General features: G+C 38.2%; 1 protein-coding gene across 1 annotated transcript in view; it reads right to left on the bottom strand.

The window, feature by feature from the left end:
• PXT1 (peroxisomal testis enriched protein 1) overlaps positions 1–16,597 on the bottom strand; it is a 39,487-nt gene that overhangs the window by 7,410 nt on the left and 15,480 nt on the right. Inside the window, exons 2-3 of the mRNA XM_039856133.1 lie at positions 15,992–16,172; positions 622–752 (exon numbers count right to left, since the gene is read on the bottom strand). Coding sequence (XP_039712067.1) covers positions 622–752; positions 15,992–16,163 — 303 coding nt within the window. The 5' untranslated portion in view covers positions 16,164–16,172. The remainder of the gene's footprint in view (positions 1–621; positions 753–15,991; positions 16,173–16,597) is intronic.

Below are 16,597 nucleotides of genomic sequence, written 5' to 3'. Positions count from 1 at the left end.
CTGTTTTCCTTTATTATCTCTTATAATAATCAGGAGAAACTAAGAAAAAGGTGGGCGTGGGGCTTAGATCATACCTCTGGGTTGCTTCAGGAGGATAACTACACTAGGGCAGAGGTTCTCCTTGACTAAACATTCAATTCACCTGGGGCGCTTTTACAATGTCTGGCTTAGGCCACACCTCATGCCAATTAAATCAGAATCCCTCAAGGTAGGGCCCAGGCCTCTGTAGTTCTCAAAATTCCACAGGTCATTCTAATATGCATCCTAGTTTAAGGATATGGAGCAAAGTCTCTCACACTTTAGTGTGCACACAAATCCCCTGGGGTATGTGTAAAAAGGTAGACTGTGATTCCAGCATTGTGGACTAGGATTTTGCACATCTGACCAGCCGCCAAGTGATGTGGAGGCTCCTAGTCCATGGACCACAGTTTGAGCAGCAAGTGCAAGATCAAATACTGGCTTTAAGTCAGGTTCACAATTTTCAGATCTAATGTTTGATAACCCAGACATTAATCCATGTGTTCTGCTAAATCCTCGGCATCCCAGCCACTTAGCAGCCATTGTTCTAGCTGTTCTCTTCTGCTACCTGACTGGCCCTTGCTGGAGAAACAAAGGTCTCACCTCTTGAACCATCCTATGATCAATGCTGTCCCCAATGTTTTTCAGCTGCATGGCCAACTTGTGTATTATTTCCTCCTGGGGATAGTTCTGGCCAATGCTATCCTCCTTGGGCTGAGGAGGTGGATTGTGATCTGCATTAACAGAAAAGAGTTCAAAAGAAATACTCCATTAACCATCTGTGAAATTAGTCACCACTAGTTACTAAAAACTGTCTTAGACAATGAGAAGGATTAAATCCCATCATCATAATGATCATTGAAAAACAAAGCCTTGAATTAAAATGAATCAGTTCTGTCCAATAGAAATATAATTCAAGCTATGTATTAATTTTAAATTTTCTAGTAGTAAAATCAAGTAAAATTCATTTTAGTAATATATTTTATTTATGCCAATATATCCAATGTATTATCATTATAACATATAATCGATATAAAATTATAAATGATATGTTTTGCATTCTTTTTATTATACCTAAGTCTTCAAAATCCAGTATTAATTTATACTTCATGGCACATCTCAATTCAGATGCTAACTTTTCATTGGAAAATCTTGAACTGTATTTAGATTACACAGAGGTTACATTTTAAAAAGTAGATTCATATATCCAAGTTTTTCCAAACATAATTGAGTTTTCCAACAAGTAAATCAAATATCAGTTTTTAAACTAAATTAAAATTTAATGAAACTTAAAATTCAGCTCTTTAATTGCACTGGCCACATTTCAAGTGCTCAAAAAAGAAGTGTGATTAGCAGCTATTGTATGGAACGGCGCAGGTCTAGATCTTTACAGTTTTTTAAAGTAGATTCTTCCATTTTTTTTACATGTAATTTTTCAATCAATTCTTCCAAACCCTATGTGCTTCCATCAACCAATGAGTATTTTTAAGCAACACTATGAGTAAACTGCTGTGCTGGATGCTTTGTGGGAACTTATAAAGAATAAAAAGACAAGGTTTCTGTCCTTAAGATGCTCACAACACACTGGTTAGGAATGAAACAATTCCCAAGTGCTTTAGGAATACTGAGAAGAAGGAAATAAATTTGGACTAAAGCAGATAAAAGCACAGCTTCATATGTGTAGCAAGTTTAGCACTGAACCTATTTTGTTTCAATAAAATTTGAGGACTTTGTACCAAGAGAATAAGCCCTGTCTTCAGAGTCTGGAAGGGAGAGACACAAATAACGTTTCAATGTGTTATAGTAAAAACAAGGTCTGCACCGAGGTCAGGGAAGACATTCCAATGAAGATGATATCTGAGTTCAGTCTTGAAGGATAAAGGATAAATAAGAATTTATCCATTAAGCAGAAAAAGAGAAAGATGGGGGCCCAAGCCAGCTGGGAGGGAGTAGCAAACAGAAGATTCCAGGCAAAAGGATCAGCCGAGCCAAGGCTTTGGGGTGACAAACAGTGAGGTTTTGTGCATAAACTCTAAGTAGTGCTACTGTTGATAGGCAGGGAGTGGTGGGAAACAAAGCTAATAGACTAGGCAAGAGCAAAATCATGAAGGTACAGTAAGAGGCTTGGACTTTATCCAGTAGAGCAGGGGACCCACTGAAGAGTTTTAAGCAGGAAATGACATGATCAGATTCACTTTCTATTTCTTCTGGGATCAGAGTACAGATTGGTAAGGCAGGCAGAGAATTCATTTAGAGGCTATTGCAGAAGTTCTGAGGAAGGATGATAAGGAGTTGCCTAACAATAACTAATATGCTTACCACATTTTACTGACTATTCCCTTACAAGTACTCCCATGGGGTCGTTACCCCGGTATTACAGATGAGAGAGCTGTGGTTTAAAGAGTGCTTTTAAATCTTGGCTCCACCTTGGAACCTTTTTTTAATTTATTATGTATTTATAGCTATTCATTCATTCATTTTGGTGGCAGAGGCTTCTAAAGCTCCCAGTACCCAAGCCTCACTCCATTCCAGTGAAATCAGAATCCTGGGAGTTGGACCAAACATCAATACTTTTTTCAAGGTCCCCAGGTGGTTCCCATGTGCAGCCAAGTTTGAAGACCGGTGGTTTAGAAAATGGTTGAGTAGCTGCCTAGCACTGAAAGACAATGAGTGTGAGAGGCAGGATTTAAACCCAAGTCTGTCTGGCTGCAAAGTTCATGCTCTTAACCTTAGCATGCAGAGCCCGAACTAAAGCAGTATTAATAGGGGTGGAGTGGTAACACAATCTATAAATATTTAGGAAGCAAAATAGGCCAGAATTGGGTAACAGATTAGATGACAAAAGTGAGGGAAAGGGAAACTCCTATTTTTCCAGTGTGGCACTGGAAGAGAGATGGCATCATCTGCCTATACAAGAAATGGGGGTCAGGGGAGGACATGTATGGAGGGCAGAAAGAGAAAGAAGAAAATTTGAGTTCATTCATAAACTTGAGGTACCTGTAGGACATCTTAGCAGGCATCTGGATAATATTTGAAACTTGGGATGTCAGAACTTAAGATAAATATTTAAAAGTCATTGTTTATTCATTTATTCAATAAAAGTGCAGAAGACTGAATGAGATATTTTAGAGTGTATACATCTGATGACAGAACCTCTGGATAGGACTGATGGTCAACAAAGTAGGCAAAGGAACAAAAGCTCACAAAAAATGCCAGAGAAAGAATAGTAAGAGAAGATAAAGTGGAATCATGAAAAATGGTGTTTCCTAACCATCTTTCAAGAACTGTTAAAAATTTCCTTTTAAAATGTACTAGTGGACATTGTTACTTCATTAACTATGGTATATAGAATATAACTGTGTGTGTATTGATGATGATGATGATGATGATGATGACGATGATGACGATTCAGAATCCTGAAACACACCTTAAGGTGAACACACCTTTTATTGAAGATGCTAATCACTGTCTGACTTGCCCACACCCACTTCCAAGAGAGTCTGTCCTGTTGTCTAAGCAATCAGGTTTTTTCCTACATGGCCCTGCCCAACCCCAGGCCACAGTTGATTGGATCAGAAAAGGACACCTGACTCAAAAACTAATAATCTATTGGCTAGCTAGGTACTCAGAACCTAGTCCCAAAAGAGAACTGGGTCTCTTCCTCTCTGTTCAATGTAGACTCAGGAGATTAAGGGAAGAGTTGGCAGTGGAACCAGGAACGCCAAAGGATTATGCTGGGCCCAGAATAAGTCTAAGTCATCTGCAAGTCAAAATTATGAAGGAGAAGGAAATTTTTAAGCAAACATGCTCTTAAGGTTTTATAAGTGCTTTTCCACTGCCAGCTATAATGTGAATATTTTATTTTCTCTTACGGTGGTCATCCTTTTATAATCTCTATTGTATTCACTAAAAATAGAGGTATAGGGACTTCTAGTTCAAGATGGGCCTCTCGTTTCTCCTAATTCCTCCAAAACTCCAGCAAAAAAAGAGAGTATAAAAAAGAATAAAACCATAATAGTGAAGAGAGTGGGAGGCAGGATCCATAGCAGATGAGAGAGCTGTACATGTTTCTGAAAGGCAAAAAGGAGATGAGACATGATATAGACAAATGAGCCAGAGAGAGGAAGCACCAAGAATCTACCACAGGGTCTCCTGAGGCTAGAAGTCCATCTAAACACCAAGACCCAGAGGCTGGGAGAAGGAGACACGCCATTGACTGGAAGTCTGATGGGGATCAACTGCACCACTTGGTACCCTTGACACCCCAGCCCACTACACCTAGCACAGGTATCAGGCAATCAATCAATCAATTTGAAAAACCCAGACCACTCTTCTCTAATAGAAGAGAACAAATCTTACAGAGAAAGCCAAAGCTTCTTTATGAATTCTGGTGCCTCACATTAAAGCCAGTTCCCTAACTCAACTCCCTAAAGACCCTATCCCTCAACTCAGAACCTTCCTATGTCTCATTTGAGTCCTCATTCACCAAGGAGCCCTGGAGAGGCAGTTAGGCATAGTGGTGAAATTTTGAAGCCAAATCACTTGGGTTCAAATATAAAATCGGCTGTAGATAAAATTATGTAACCTGGGGCAAGTTACTTAATCTCTCTATGTCTTGGTTTCTTCAACTGTAAAATGGGAATAGTAATGTATTATTTCATCAATTCTAAGATTTTTTTAATGCCTCCCAAATCAGAATCCGATTATAATCTGTGGCATGTCATATTTCAACAGCATTGTTTACCTTTTTAGGAATAAATAAAAGAATGCTACATCTTACAATTGATGGAATATTAAACTTAATGAAATACCATGGCAACTACTTCATAGAGGAGTTGTCGAGATGATTGAGTTAATATAATTAACCTGCACAGGACAGTGCCTAGAACATGGATAAATAGTATATAAATGTTAGCTACTGCTACCACCTGGGAAAACAGCCCTACTCACATAACAGCGGACAAAAACCTCACCAGCTACCCTGTCTATTTCTTTAAAAATAACAAAGAATCACCAGGCAATTGATAGAACCACAGATTGAAAGAGAGATACCAGATAAACAAACAAAATGGTAATCCTGAAGAAAACAGACACAATTCAGGGAACAGAAGAGAATGTTTGCAAATTCTAATGTGTATGTTTAGAGAGATTTAAGAAAATATCACATTCGTAAAACAAAAAAGAGTACTATGAAAAGAAGAATAATCCTAGAACAAATTCTTTCAGGTTTTAAAAATGTGATTACCAAAATTAAAAATACAATTGATGGTCTGAAAAAATAAAGTCAAGAAAATCACTCGGGAAAAAAAAACATCAGAAGTTGAAAAATATGAGAGAAAAGACAGGTGATATAGAAGACCAGTTTGAAAAGACCATCATCTGATTAATAAGAGTCCCAGAAAGAGAAATAGAGGAAATCATCAGAACAAACAGTTAAAGACAGCTCTCCAGAAATGAAGGACACCAAACTTTAGATTAGAAAGTCCCCCCAACACACACACAAACAGTCCCACCAAGTTCTCAGAACAACAAAAGTGATATTAAAACTCTCACCTCTAAAGAATATTGAAATTTCAAAAGCATAAGCAGATGCTAAAAATCTCCAGAGAAACAGATTAGTTTGGCAGCTAACTTCCCATCAACAATGGATACAAGAATATAGTGACACAATAATGCCCTCGAGGATTTTATAAAAAATTATTTTTGACCTAGGAGTCAATGCCTAGCTAAACTCTCAGTGATATATGAGAGGTGAATAAAGACATTTTCAGATATGCAAGGACTCAGGAAGTTTTTCTCTCATTCACAATTTCTCAGGAAGTCTTTTGAGGAAGCATTCCAGTAAAACAGAATACAAATATGACTAAACAAAGAAAAAAAAGAAGATTTAGTGAAGGGAAGTCCCAGGATGATAATAGTGCAATGGGCCTAGGAAGTAACTAGATTGGAGCAAAAGAACAGCTCTAGAAGGGGAGTTCCCAGGGGACAGGGAGATTTGATAGAAGAGATAGTATGGCTGAAAATTTGGGGAAACTACAAATCATGCGGGGGAGGGAGGAAAGGCAATGAGAAAGTCCAGAAAACAATAAAAAGTCATACAGAAAGTCTATACTCCAAATATAAAGCAAATTAAAATGTGGCTTACATTTAAACTGAAGGAATTATGGGTTTTTTTAGAATGTTATTCCTCTGTGTTAAACTTTGGAGTACTTTACCTATATGACAAGGTATAATTTTAAGCAATCGCAGCTTTAGTCTCATTTCATTACTGGGAGGTAATTATTCTCAGGGAACATCATTCCAGCACATACAGTTTTTATTGCTTGTAGGCACCACTCCTAAATTCAACAGGTAAACAAAAATGAGGATGAGGGTACTAAAAGTCTTGGCCTCTCCACATGCTGGACTATCTGCTTCCAGATTGGAAAACATATAACCCCCTTTTTCAGAGACAAACTAACTCACCAGAACTCAAGGCTTCATCTCAAACTCAATGTGACCTCTTCTTTTAATTGAGAAAAGTGGTTTCTTTTAGGAGGCCTTCAGGGCAATAGCTAGTGTTTTTCAATCACTTTGAATATTTAAATCTTTCAAATACAAAATCAACAATAGTTGCCCCATCTCAAAGGACATGCCCTCTCATAATCAATCAAACATACTACAGTTGAATGTTCAATTCCTAACAATACCTACTCTGAGTAATAATTTCAAAATAATTTTCTTAAATTTAGCAGAACCACTAATAAACCTCTGAAAGGCTCGAAGTCTCTTAGCAAGGACAAATTTATCCTTTAAAAAGTACTGCTGGTATTACCCAGGACTGAAGTATAACAAAAGAGATTTGGTCATGTAGTAGAGATGAAAGGAAGTTTGCAGGATAGTTAAGTGTGAATTTGAGCTACCATACTAGACTTGGCATCAGTAAGTGTAGACTCTTCTTCTGAGCAATACCCTGATAAAAACAACAACAAAAAAGAATAAAAGGCAGTAGCAAGAGGAGGTATGTTAAAGGAATTTTCGAAGATGAGAGTCTTGAGTAGGTTTATAAGTTGAAGAAACGAATTAGATCAGAAGTAATGGAAAGTAGAGATAGTATAGGGCAAATTGTTGAGGCAAAGTCTCAGAGGTTTAGGAGGAATGAGAATGAAAACAAAGGGAAGGATGACCTTTGAACAGGAGGGGCATTCCCACTTCCTTTGAGATAGGATAGAAAGAGATAAGGTGATGCTCACTTAAGGAAGTCTGGAGCAAGGAGGAAGGAGATTCTGATGTTTACCCATGATGATATCAATTTTGTACACGAAGCAGAAAATTAGGCCAACTGCTGAGAGAGGTGGGGATGCCGAAGTGGCTGAAAATAGTCACTAGTAGAAATGGAAAAAAGAAAACTGAGCAGAGTTGTATAACAGGAGGGGAAAACAACCATCGTCCCTTCCCTGATCCCCAGAAAAAAAAGAAAAAATATGTATTCGATCTTGATGTGCATTCTCTTTCCAGCTTATAGGGGAAGTTTCAGGTCTTGGCTCAGTTGCTTTCTAATTTCCTGTCCTTAGGCAAGTTATTTAGCTTCTTTGTGCCTCAGTTTCCTCATTTGTTAAAAGGAAATTTAATATTATTATGAATATTAAACAATGCTGATCATAAAGTGCCTGGTTGTACGAAAAGCCCTAATTATGTCTTAGCTACTATTACTAGATTTGATGGTAGACAATATTTACATAGATACAATAATGTAAACCAAAGTTACTGGTTTTTAACTTTTAGAATTAACTGATGGACGAAGCATGGAAGAATTGGTTGTGACTGAAGGTCAGATTGTAAATGATAACAACTTTGGCCACATAAAATAAAAAGGTATAGAGGACAAATAGTGGGCTGTGGAAAGCTGAGTACAAAAAGGACAGGGAAGTTAGTATCTTTATCTTTTAAAATGGTGAGTCGTGATAATGCTGAAAATACATTAAATAAAAAATAGGAGTTTAAATTATTTAAGTTTACAAAAACGGAAAAACAGAAGTATTAAAATAATAATTGTCAAACATGAAAAGAGAGGGTGTAGTATGAGCTAAACTTCATCTGTAATGTCAAGGAATCAATGGATGGCATCAACTCGATAAACCAAGAGATAGGAGAATAAACACACATTATTTAAAACAGTGGTTCTCAGCTCTGGCTGTACATGACTATCAACTTCCAGGCCTTAAAAAGAAAAAAAACAATTTTGTTGGTCTGGAAATAAAATTATACATACATGTTTTTAAAAAGCTCCCCAGGTCAAAAGGGGTCAAATATGTGGTGACAGAAAGAAATCTAACTATCGGCGGTGAACACACAATGCAATCTATATGCCTTACTATTGAATTCTACACCTGAAACTTACTGGATTTCGTTAACCAATGTCACCATGATAAAATATATATATATAAATTTTAAAAATGTGAATGATGATGAAAATAGAAATAATAATAAAGTCCCTTTGGGGCCTGAAACTAAATAAATAAATTAAATTAAAAAATAAAATCTCCCTAGGTGCTTCTAACATACAGCCATGGTTGAGAATCCTGATCTAGAAAACTGGAAAACATAGCCAATTAAATAGTTGCCCTTCTGGGAACAAGACAGTGGGATGGGGTAGGAGTGAAAGAGAGAGACTGAATACTGACTTTGCATGCATGCATTCATTCATTCATTCATTCATTCAACTAATATTTATAGAAGGCTTTCTATCTGCCAGGCCCTGCTTTAGGCCCTTTCACCATAAGCACTCCTGTACTAGTAAATTTGTTTTCATGAACACGAGTTGCTTTGATTAAAACAATGTAATGCAACAAAAACACAGCATCATTACTATTACTCAGATCCACACTTTAATATACATTGGGCAACTAGCAGAAACCACTGCTACCTAAGTGGAAAGGGCAGCCACTTACACTGGGTGATAGAGTTGGAAAAAACAACTATTCACAACGCGGCAGCCAGAGAGCAAGCTGACTGGGAGAAGACAAAGCAAAGAGTGCCTAAGGGCAACTTGCTTCACCCGGCCCCCTCTCTGACCTCCAGACACTACTGAGCCAGGCTGCCCAGCTGAGTTTGAAAGTTAAGATCTCTGAAGACAATGGTCCTCAGAGTTCCAGGAACCTACAACAGAGTAAAGAGTAGGAGAGAGAGGATAAGATGGGGCAGAAAGGAACAAGGTCTCAATGCATTAATTCACCTCAACCAAGGGTAAGCCTCTAAATAGGCGGCTTAAATAATAGGTGAAATGTGGACCTTTGATCATAATTGCAACCTTACTGTCTGTCATTTCAGTTTCTATTCTTGTTTTCAAGAGTATCTTGAAACATACACATACTATCTCACCTCAAGCCATTTTGAACTAACACGTTAATGATTAGTTGACACCCCAGCAAGGATTATTTGACAATTACCTGAGAAAAAGTGAAAGCGCCAGTGAGAGCTGACAGCTCATCCAGGAGAGAAGGTGCCCAGAGAGAAGAAAAGGGAACAGAGTGGGGAGACCCTCCGAACAAATGTCACCTACTTCAAAATGGGTTTAGGGCCAGCCCTGACTGTGCCAATCAAAAGCATAATGATGTGCAAGTATTTAACTGATTAACTGTCACCTGGGAAATACAAAATCTAGTATACTATCTGCATTAGAAAGATGGATTACAAGAGAGACAGAGAAGAAAGAACCTGGAGATAAGATGCAACAAAGTATCAAGTGTGGTGTGCCAAAGGGAAGAGGTGTGTTTTGCATTCTGGATCTCAACATAATAAATATTTATAGTTTGTGCATGTCTGACCAACTAGATGGTGAAACCCTTGATGACATGTATCTATTTCATAACTAGCTCAGTGCTCTACACATAGAAAGTACTCAACAGATATTGTTGATTATGATTGTAAAGATGCAAGTTTATCTAAAGGTAACGCTACTTTTTAGTTTGTCTTGAAGTCAGTGCTCCTTTCATTTAAAGTTGTAAAATAGCAACAATAATGCACATTTACATATTTTAAACTTCTGTTATAGAACCTTATTAAAAGCTTAGAGATACTCTCACAATAAGTGGTGGCATCGTAAATTGGCATAACACCTCCAGTGGGGAGCAATGTATCTATTTACCAAATTTTACAAATGCAAATATGTTCAAGGTTATTTGTTGTAGCATTGTTTTCAATATTAAATGATTGGAACAACCCAAATGCACATCGATATGAAACTATGTAAACAAATGATGGTGTATCCACACCATGTAATATTATGCAGTTAACAAGAATGAGGAAGCTCTCTAAGAATTATTGGAGAAAGATCCCCAAATCATAAGTGAGAAAGCAAGTAAGAACAGGCTACTTAATATGCTACTTTTTATCTAAAAAGAGAGGGAATATAAAAATCTATACACACAATTGTTCATATTTGCATAAAATACTTCTGGAAGGATACCCAAAGATCTAAGAACAATGGCTGCCAGTGGTAGGGAGTGATGAGAGTGGGAACTAAGCACATGAGAGATAATCTTACCTTTGAAACGTATCACAAAAATCACTGCCTCTTAGATGCTTTTTTTTTTTTTTTTTACCCTTTGGAGGATTTTTTTAAATTTATTTATTTATTTTAGTTTCAAGTATACAGTACATTGGTTAGACATCTAAATAGTTCATAAAATGATCTCAATTGTTCCCTCCCTCCCCTGACCCTCCACCTAGCAATGTATTAATGCTAACTGCATTCCCTATGCCACGCTCCCCATCCCTGTGACCATCCATTAGCTACTAATTTGTACTTTTTAACTCTTCACCCCATTCTCTCAACCCCCAAACCCCCTCCTCTCTGTCCGACACCAAATTGTCCATTTATTTGTGAGTCTGTTTTTGATTAGTTTGTTCTTTATATTCCTTAGATTCCGCATATAAGTGAAATCATATAGTGTTTCTCTTTCTCTGTCTGACTTAAATACCTTCTAGGTGCATTAAAGCAATATCTTTTTCCATCCCCTTCCTTTTCATATGTAGGGGTCTTGTTTTCTTATCCTTTCAGCCACTCTATCTTTCAGTTGGAGCACTTAATTCTTTTCCATTTAAGGTACTTATTGATAGGAATGTAGTTGTTATCCTTCTTTATTCCTGTTTTTAAAACATGTTTTTTCTTTTCAAAAAAGTCCCTGCAACATTTCCTGTAATACTGGCTTAGTGGTGATAAATTTCTTTAGTTTATTTTTGTCTGGAAAGCTCCTTTTCTGTCCTTCAACTCTAAATGATAGCTTTGCTGGATAAATAATTCTTGGTTGTAGATCCTGGGTCTTTATCCCGTGGAATATTTTTTGCCAAGCCCTTCTGTCCTGCATAGTTTCTTTTGAGAAATCAGCTGCCAGTCTTATGGGTGTTCCCTTATAAGTAATTATCTGTTTTTCTCTAGTTGCTTTTAATATTCTTTGTATTTAACCTTTGGCATTTTAATTATGATGTGTCTTGGTGTGAGCCTCTTTGGATCCCTGATTTTTAGAATTCTCTCAGCTTCCTGGGGTTTTATGTCCATTTCCTTCACCAGGTTAGGGAAGTTTTCAATCATTATTTCTTCAAATAGCTGCTCAACATCTTGATTTTCTTCTCTTATGCCAATCAGACGAATATTTGGAGCCTTAATAGTGTCCCATGTCCTCCTTCAATTATTTTTATAGTCTTGGCAACTTTCTTTCTTGCCATTCTGATTGAGTGTCCTGATTAGCTTTCCTGTTTTCTAGATAGGGCATTTGATCCTTTTCTTTATTCACTTTGTTTATTCCTTTGTTTATTCCATTTAATATACTCATCTCAGATAATGTGTTCTTCGTTTCAGACTGGTTCCCTTTTATAATTTCCATTTTCATTTTTATGTTTTTTATCTCTTCCCAAAAGTTCATTGAGCATCTTTATAACCAGTGTTTTGAACTCCGCATCTGTTAGATTACTTGACTCCATTATATCTGGATCTCTGTTCTGTTCTCTCATATGGGTTCTGTTTCTTTGTCTTCCCATTTTGGCTGCCTTTCTGTGTCTGTTTCTATGCACTAAGCAAAGCTCTTAAGTCTCTCAGTCTTATTAGTGTGGATTTGTGAAGTAAGTGTCCAGTGGTACAGTCCTGAGAAGGGTTCAGCTGCAGGCCAAATTTAGCCCAAGCTTCTACCCCTCCAGGGCCACCTGTTAAGATTCAGAAAGCAATCCACAGATGCTGTGCTTATAGTTGCCTCAAAAGGCCACACCAGAAACCGAGGCTAGCTGCCTCCAGTCTGAGTCTTGGCGCTGCTCAGCAAGGAGCACCTGACTCGCTGAGGATATACCTGGATGTGGCTTGAGTGGCGCCTCGAGTTGGGGGAGGCGGGGTTTCAGGGAATCCTCTGGGCAGAGCAACATCTGCTATCCAGTTTGATGACTTCACGGGCTATGATGGCGCTGTATCCGCACACTGGAAGCGGGGAGGGAAAGGCCTCAACAGGGAACAATGGATACTACTGGCACTTCTGTACAGAGTGAGTCTTGCCTTGGCTCTCACTCTGACAATGTCTCCCTGTAAGTCCCCGATGCCCCCTGTGCGCGGCTGAATTGGCACTGGTGCTCAGAACGAGCACGTCCATCACTGCAAAAATCCACTCACGGACGCGGCCCCTTTAAGAGGCTTCTGCCGCTGCTGCAGCCTCCGTCTCACTCAGCCGCCTGAGACCGTGTGGCCCCGTGTCCTAGCCCGTCCTACATTCTGCCATTGCAGGGTGATTTCTTAGACTTCTCCCTAGTTGTATGTCTTATCCATCTATAGATCCCAGGCGATCTTTCCTTGCCGTTGCTCCTTATTACTGCCACAACTTTGATTTGGTCGCCAGAGGGATGAACAGAGCCTCTATCATCTACGCCATTGTTTTTCTCCTGTAGATGCCTTTTTCCAGTCTTCCAAAACAATGTGATCTCTCAGTACTTTGAATATCTTTATTACTTTTACTGCTATTGCGATACATCATAGTCTACAGTTAGTTATAATCATTGCATGTTTTTATTATACAAAAGAACAGATGATAATGAATATTAGATCTGTATATCAGTATACTTACCTATTGCATAAACATTGCCTATAGGTTATAAGTTACTTCCTAAAATTTGGAACTGAATGAAAAAAGAAGTGTATTCTGAGTACTAAGAGGCAAGATTGAGGTATGTATAGTGGAAATGGTTAAGATGGGCAATCTCCCTTGCACAAGCTGCTCCCTTTGCCTGCAACTTCCACTTCACTTAACCCCTTCAGGTTAGGGTCCAGTGTAACATCTTGAGGGAAGCCTTCTCAAACCTCCCTGCTAAGTCAAAGCTCCATTACAGCATCTGGACCTCTTCTTAGAATTTACATTATATCTAACATTGGTATGTGTAATTAAGTACTATCTGCTCCAGGAGGGAAGGGGCTGTTACTGTTTTGTGCATCATTGTCACCCTAGAACCTAACACAGTGCCTGACATATAGTATGTCTTAGTGCTTTTTTGAATGAATAGACAAAAGAAAATGTTTCCTAGAGGAGGATGGGGACAGTTGGCAAGCCTTAGAAGAATAAAGAGGCAAAATGAGCATTTAAGCACTCTCAAAGGGTTAAAACAGCTGAATTACTGGACTTTACTGACTTCTACAATTACATATCCCATTTATAATACTTATACACACACACAAATATATAATGTAGGGTTTTGAAAAAACTTTTCCCTTTCCTGTCAATAATTATTACATTTTTAGACCTGGGCAGGGTCTCTTCTTGCTTTTACTCATTTTTGCTTTCCAAGAGTTTCTAATTTCCCTAAATGACCAATCAAGAGAGGTTCTCTGGACTTCCCAAGATCCTACCCAACCCCTCAACTTTTCTAAGAAAAAGTAGCTTTAAGTTCCCCACACAAATAGTTTCTTTCCCCCCAGAGTTGTTCAGATGTGTAGACTTACCCAAAGTAACAGAGATAAATTTTGGCGTCGGCTAGCCACTTTCCAACCAATAATGGCTTTTGATTTTCATTTGCACTCAGTGTCGCAGGCCATGACAAAAGCCACTGAGGGGATAAGGGGACCTTCTTAATAATCGGCTTCCTTACTAAGAGTTTTACTTTGGGCAGTGCTTAGGGCTTTTTTTTTTTTTTAGGTTCCAGGGTAAAGCCTCCCCGGGTTCTCCGAGCAACCTCCCGCACCTCTGCAACCCCGCGACCCGCTGCACCGCCCAAGCCCATTCCCTGGCGGTAAAAGTGCGCGCTCTGCAGGGCAGTTTGACGGTAAAGGTCACGTGGGCGCACTTGACCAATGGGGAGCGTGCACTGGCGGCCAGCGGTGGTAGCCAGCGTGAGCAGCCGTACGCCTCGGTTGCTCCCAGGCACTCGGCGGAGCCGGAGGGAGGAAACCAGATACCGGGAATACATTGCCCGGTGCCTCCCATTACCCTAGACTTGGTGTTCGCGACGCCGAAATAACACCAGGTCCCTCTCACACCGCTCCCTTCAGTCTGCACATCCTCCGTTTCTTCAGCAATATCATAAAATATGAGAGAAATGTGCTGCTTCCTCCTGGGCTAGGAACAGTGTGGAAAGGAAAGGGGAGGCTTTGTGTCTGCTACCACAATTAATTGGGGGATCCGCCGTTGTATGCACACTGGTAGCCCACCAGGATAAAATACCAGTCACAAAGATTTTACATACACAGTAAAATGAGAGTTCTAGGCATGAAAACAAACGTAGATTAAGCTGTTCCTCTATAAACCAAAGGTAGTAGCATTATTAATTCTTCACCCTACTTCTGCTTTTGAGGTGAAACTGTAATTAGGAAAGCATTTTGATAAATGTGACAACAGTCCAGAGGGCACCTCAGAAGGTACCCATCAGCTTCACCAGGAATCTGAGGATCTAGCGGTATAAGCGCGCGCTCCCCAGGGTGAAAACATACTGGAAAAGGTTTACGATGAAATATAAGTTCTAGAATAGTACTGATGATTGCACATCTTTGTGAATATACTAAAAAGTACTGAATTGTGAGCTTTAAAATGTCGAACTTTATGGCATATGAATTACACTTCAATTTAAAAAAATGTTCTAGAAAGTATTCACAGGTGATAGAATCTCAGGCTTTGAGAAATAATTGTTGACACCTGCACAGATGAAAATACAAAGTTTTAGTCAATTAAGTTATTTCTGTAAAATGGATACTATATTTCATATGGTGGCAAAAGACTATCAGGATGCTTGAAATTTCCACTTTCTCAGTGGCATATAATTCTTTTAAAATTGGAGACTATGTTGAGATTAGTTTTAATAATTCCTTTCAAGTGTCTTACATATTTTTAACCTAAAAGTCTAAAAACTCATAAATTTGACTCCAACACTCTTTATTGCTCCTCAAAACATAAGACTTCGATTATTCAACATTCTGGGACATTTAGGAATCATACTTTTTGCAACACAAAATTTCAAGTTTATCTTTCCTTCATGTTCTTTCCTGTATTGGCAAAATCAAGAAGGAACCTAAACTGAATTCCTCCTACCTTAAGAAGGCAAATATTGTCAGGTCAAGTTTAAACATAATATTAAAAGATAAATTTGATCTAAATTATTTTATTTTTTTAAAGTGATAAAGCAGGATATCTTTTAATTTTAAAAGTACAATTCACAATAGAAACATGATTAAACATATGTAAACAGTTATAAATATTTATGAACCTAATAACTAAATTTGATCTATTGTAGTCGATTTGGGATCGTCTTAATTAGCTGTCACATCAATGATTCAGGGCTAATATAAACTAAGAGATTAAATACCATGAAGCAAAGTCAGTCTTAGATTTTTACCATCTAGCACTTTACCACTATCTTCCTACAGTTAAATGTTTAAATAATCTATTTAATGTCCAAATTTATGGCCTCAATACCAAGGGAAATTCATGCTAAGTAGAATATTTCTCTTAGTGCAATACAAATAATATCTTACCTGGGTTCCTTGACATGGCTGAAACTAGCTGGTTGCTGGCAAGTCGGGTCATGTACGACTTCTGAAAACTGTATTTCACCCACAGTGATTTGCAACAATTTGTTACTTTGGGAGAGGGATTCAGAAGTTCTTTAGGTTCACAAACAATGGCATCATGTTTATTCTGCTTCATGTTTTTTCCCTGTTGAAAAATATATTTTCAGAGGATTTCTCAGTATATTTTTGGTATGTTAGATGAATATTGATGTTCTAACAATACAAGCAGCCTTTATTCCATATATAAAAGAGTCATGGATTTGGGTGGAAGATGGAACAGGGTGATCTCTAAGGTCTTTTTAAACTTAGATAAACATCTTTCTGTGTAGGTTGGTCTTTAGATCTGCTACACCACCCCACATCCTCATTTCCCAGCAGTTTTTCTTCATCTTTCAATAGCCACATTCCTTCCACAGAACTGTCTAAATTAGTACACATAGAAAAAGACAAATTTGTGTGGCCAAAGAAAAATAGATCAAAAATCTAGAGAGGTAGGGAGAGTTGGAGATGGAATACATTCTTTGTCCTACTTTAGTGTGTGTGTGTGTGTGTGTGTGTGTGTGTGTGCGC

The sequence above is a fragment of the Pteropus medius genome, unplaced genomic scaffold (genome assembly GCF_902729225.1).
Source record: "Pteropus medius unplaced genomic scaffold, Ma_sr-lr_union100, whole genome shotgun sequence".
NCBI lineage: Eukaryota > Metazoa > Chordata > Mammalia > Chiroptera > Pteropodidae > Pteropus > Pteropus medius.
The sequence above is the reverse complement of the archived record's forward strand: the minus strand, read 5'-3'. Positions and strand labels throughout refer to the sequence as shown.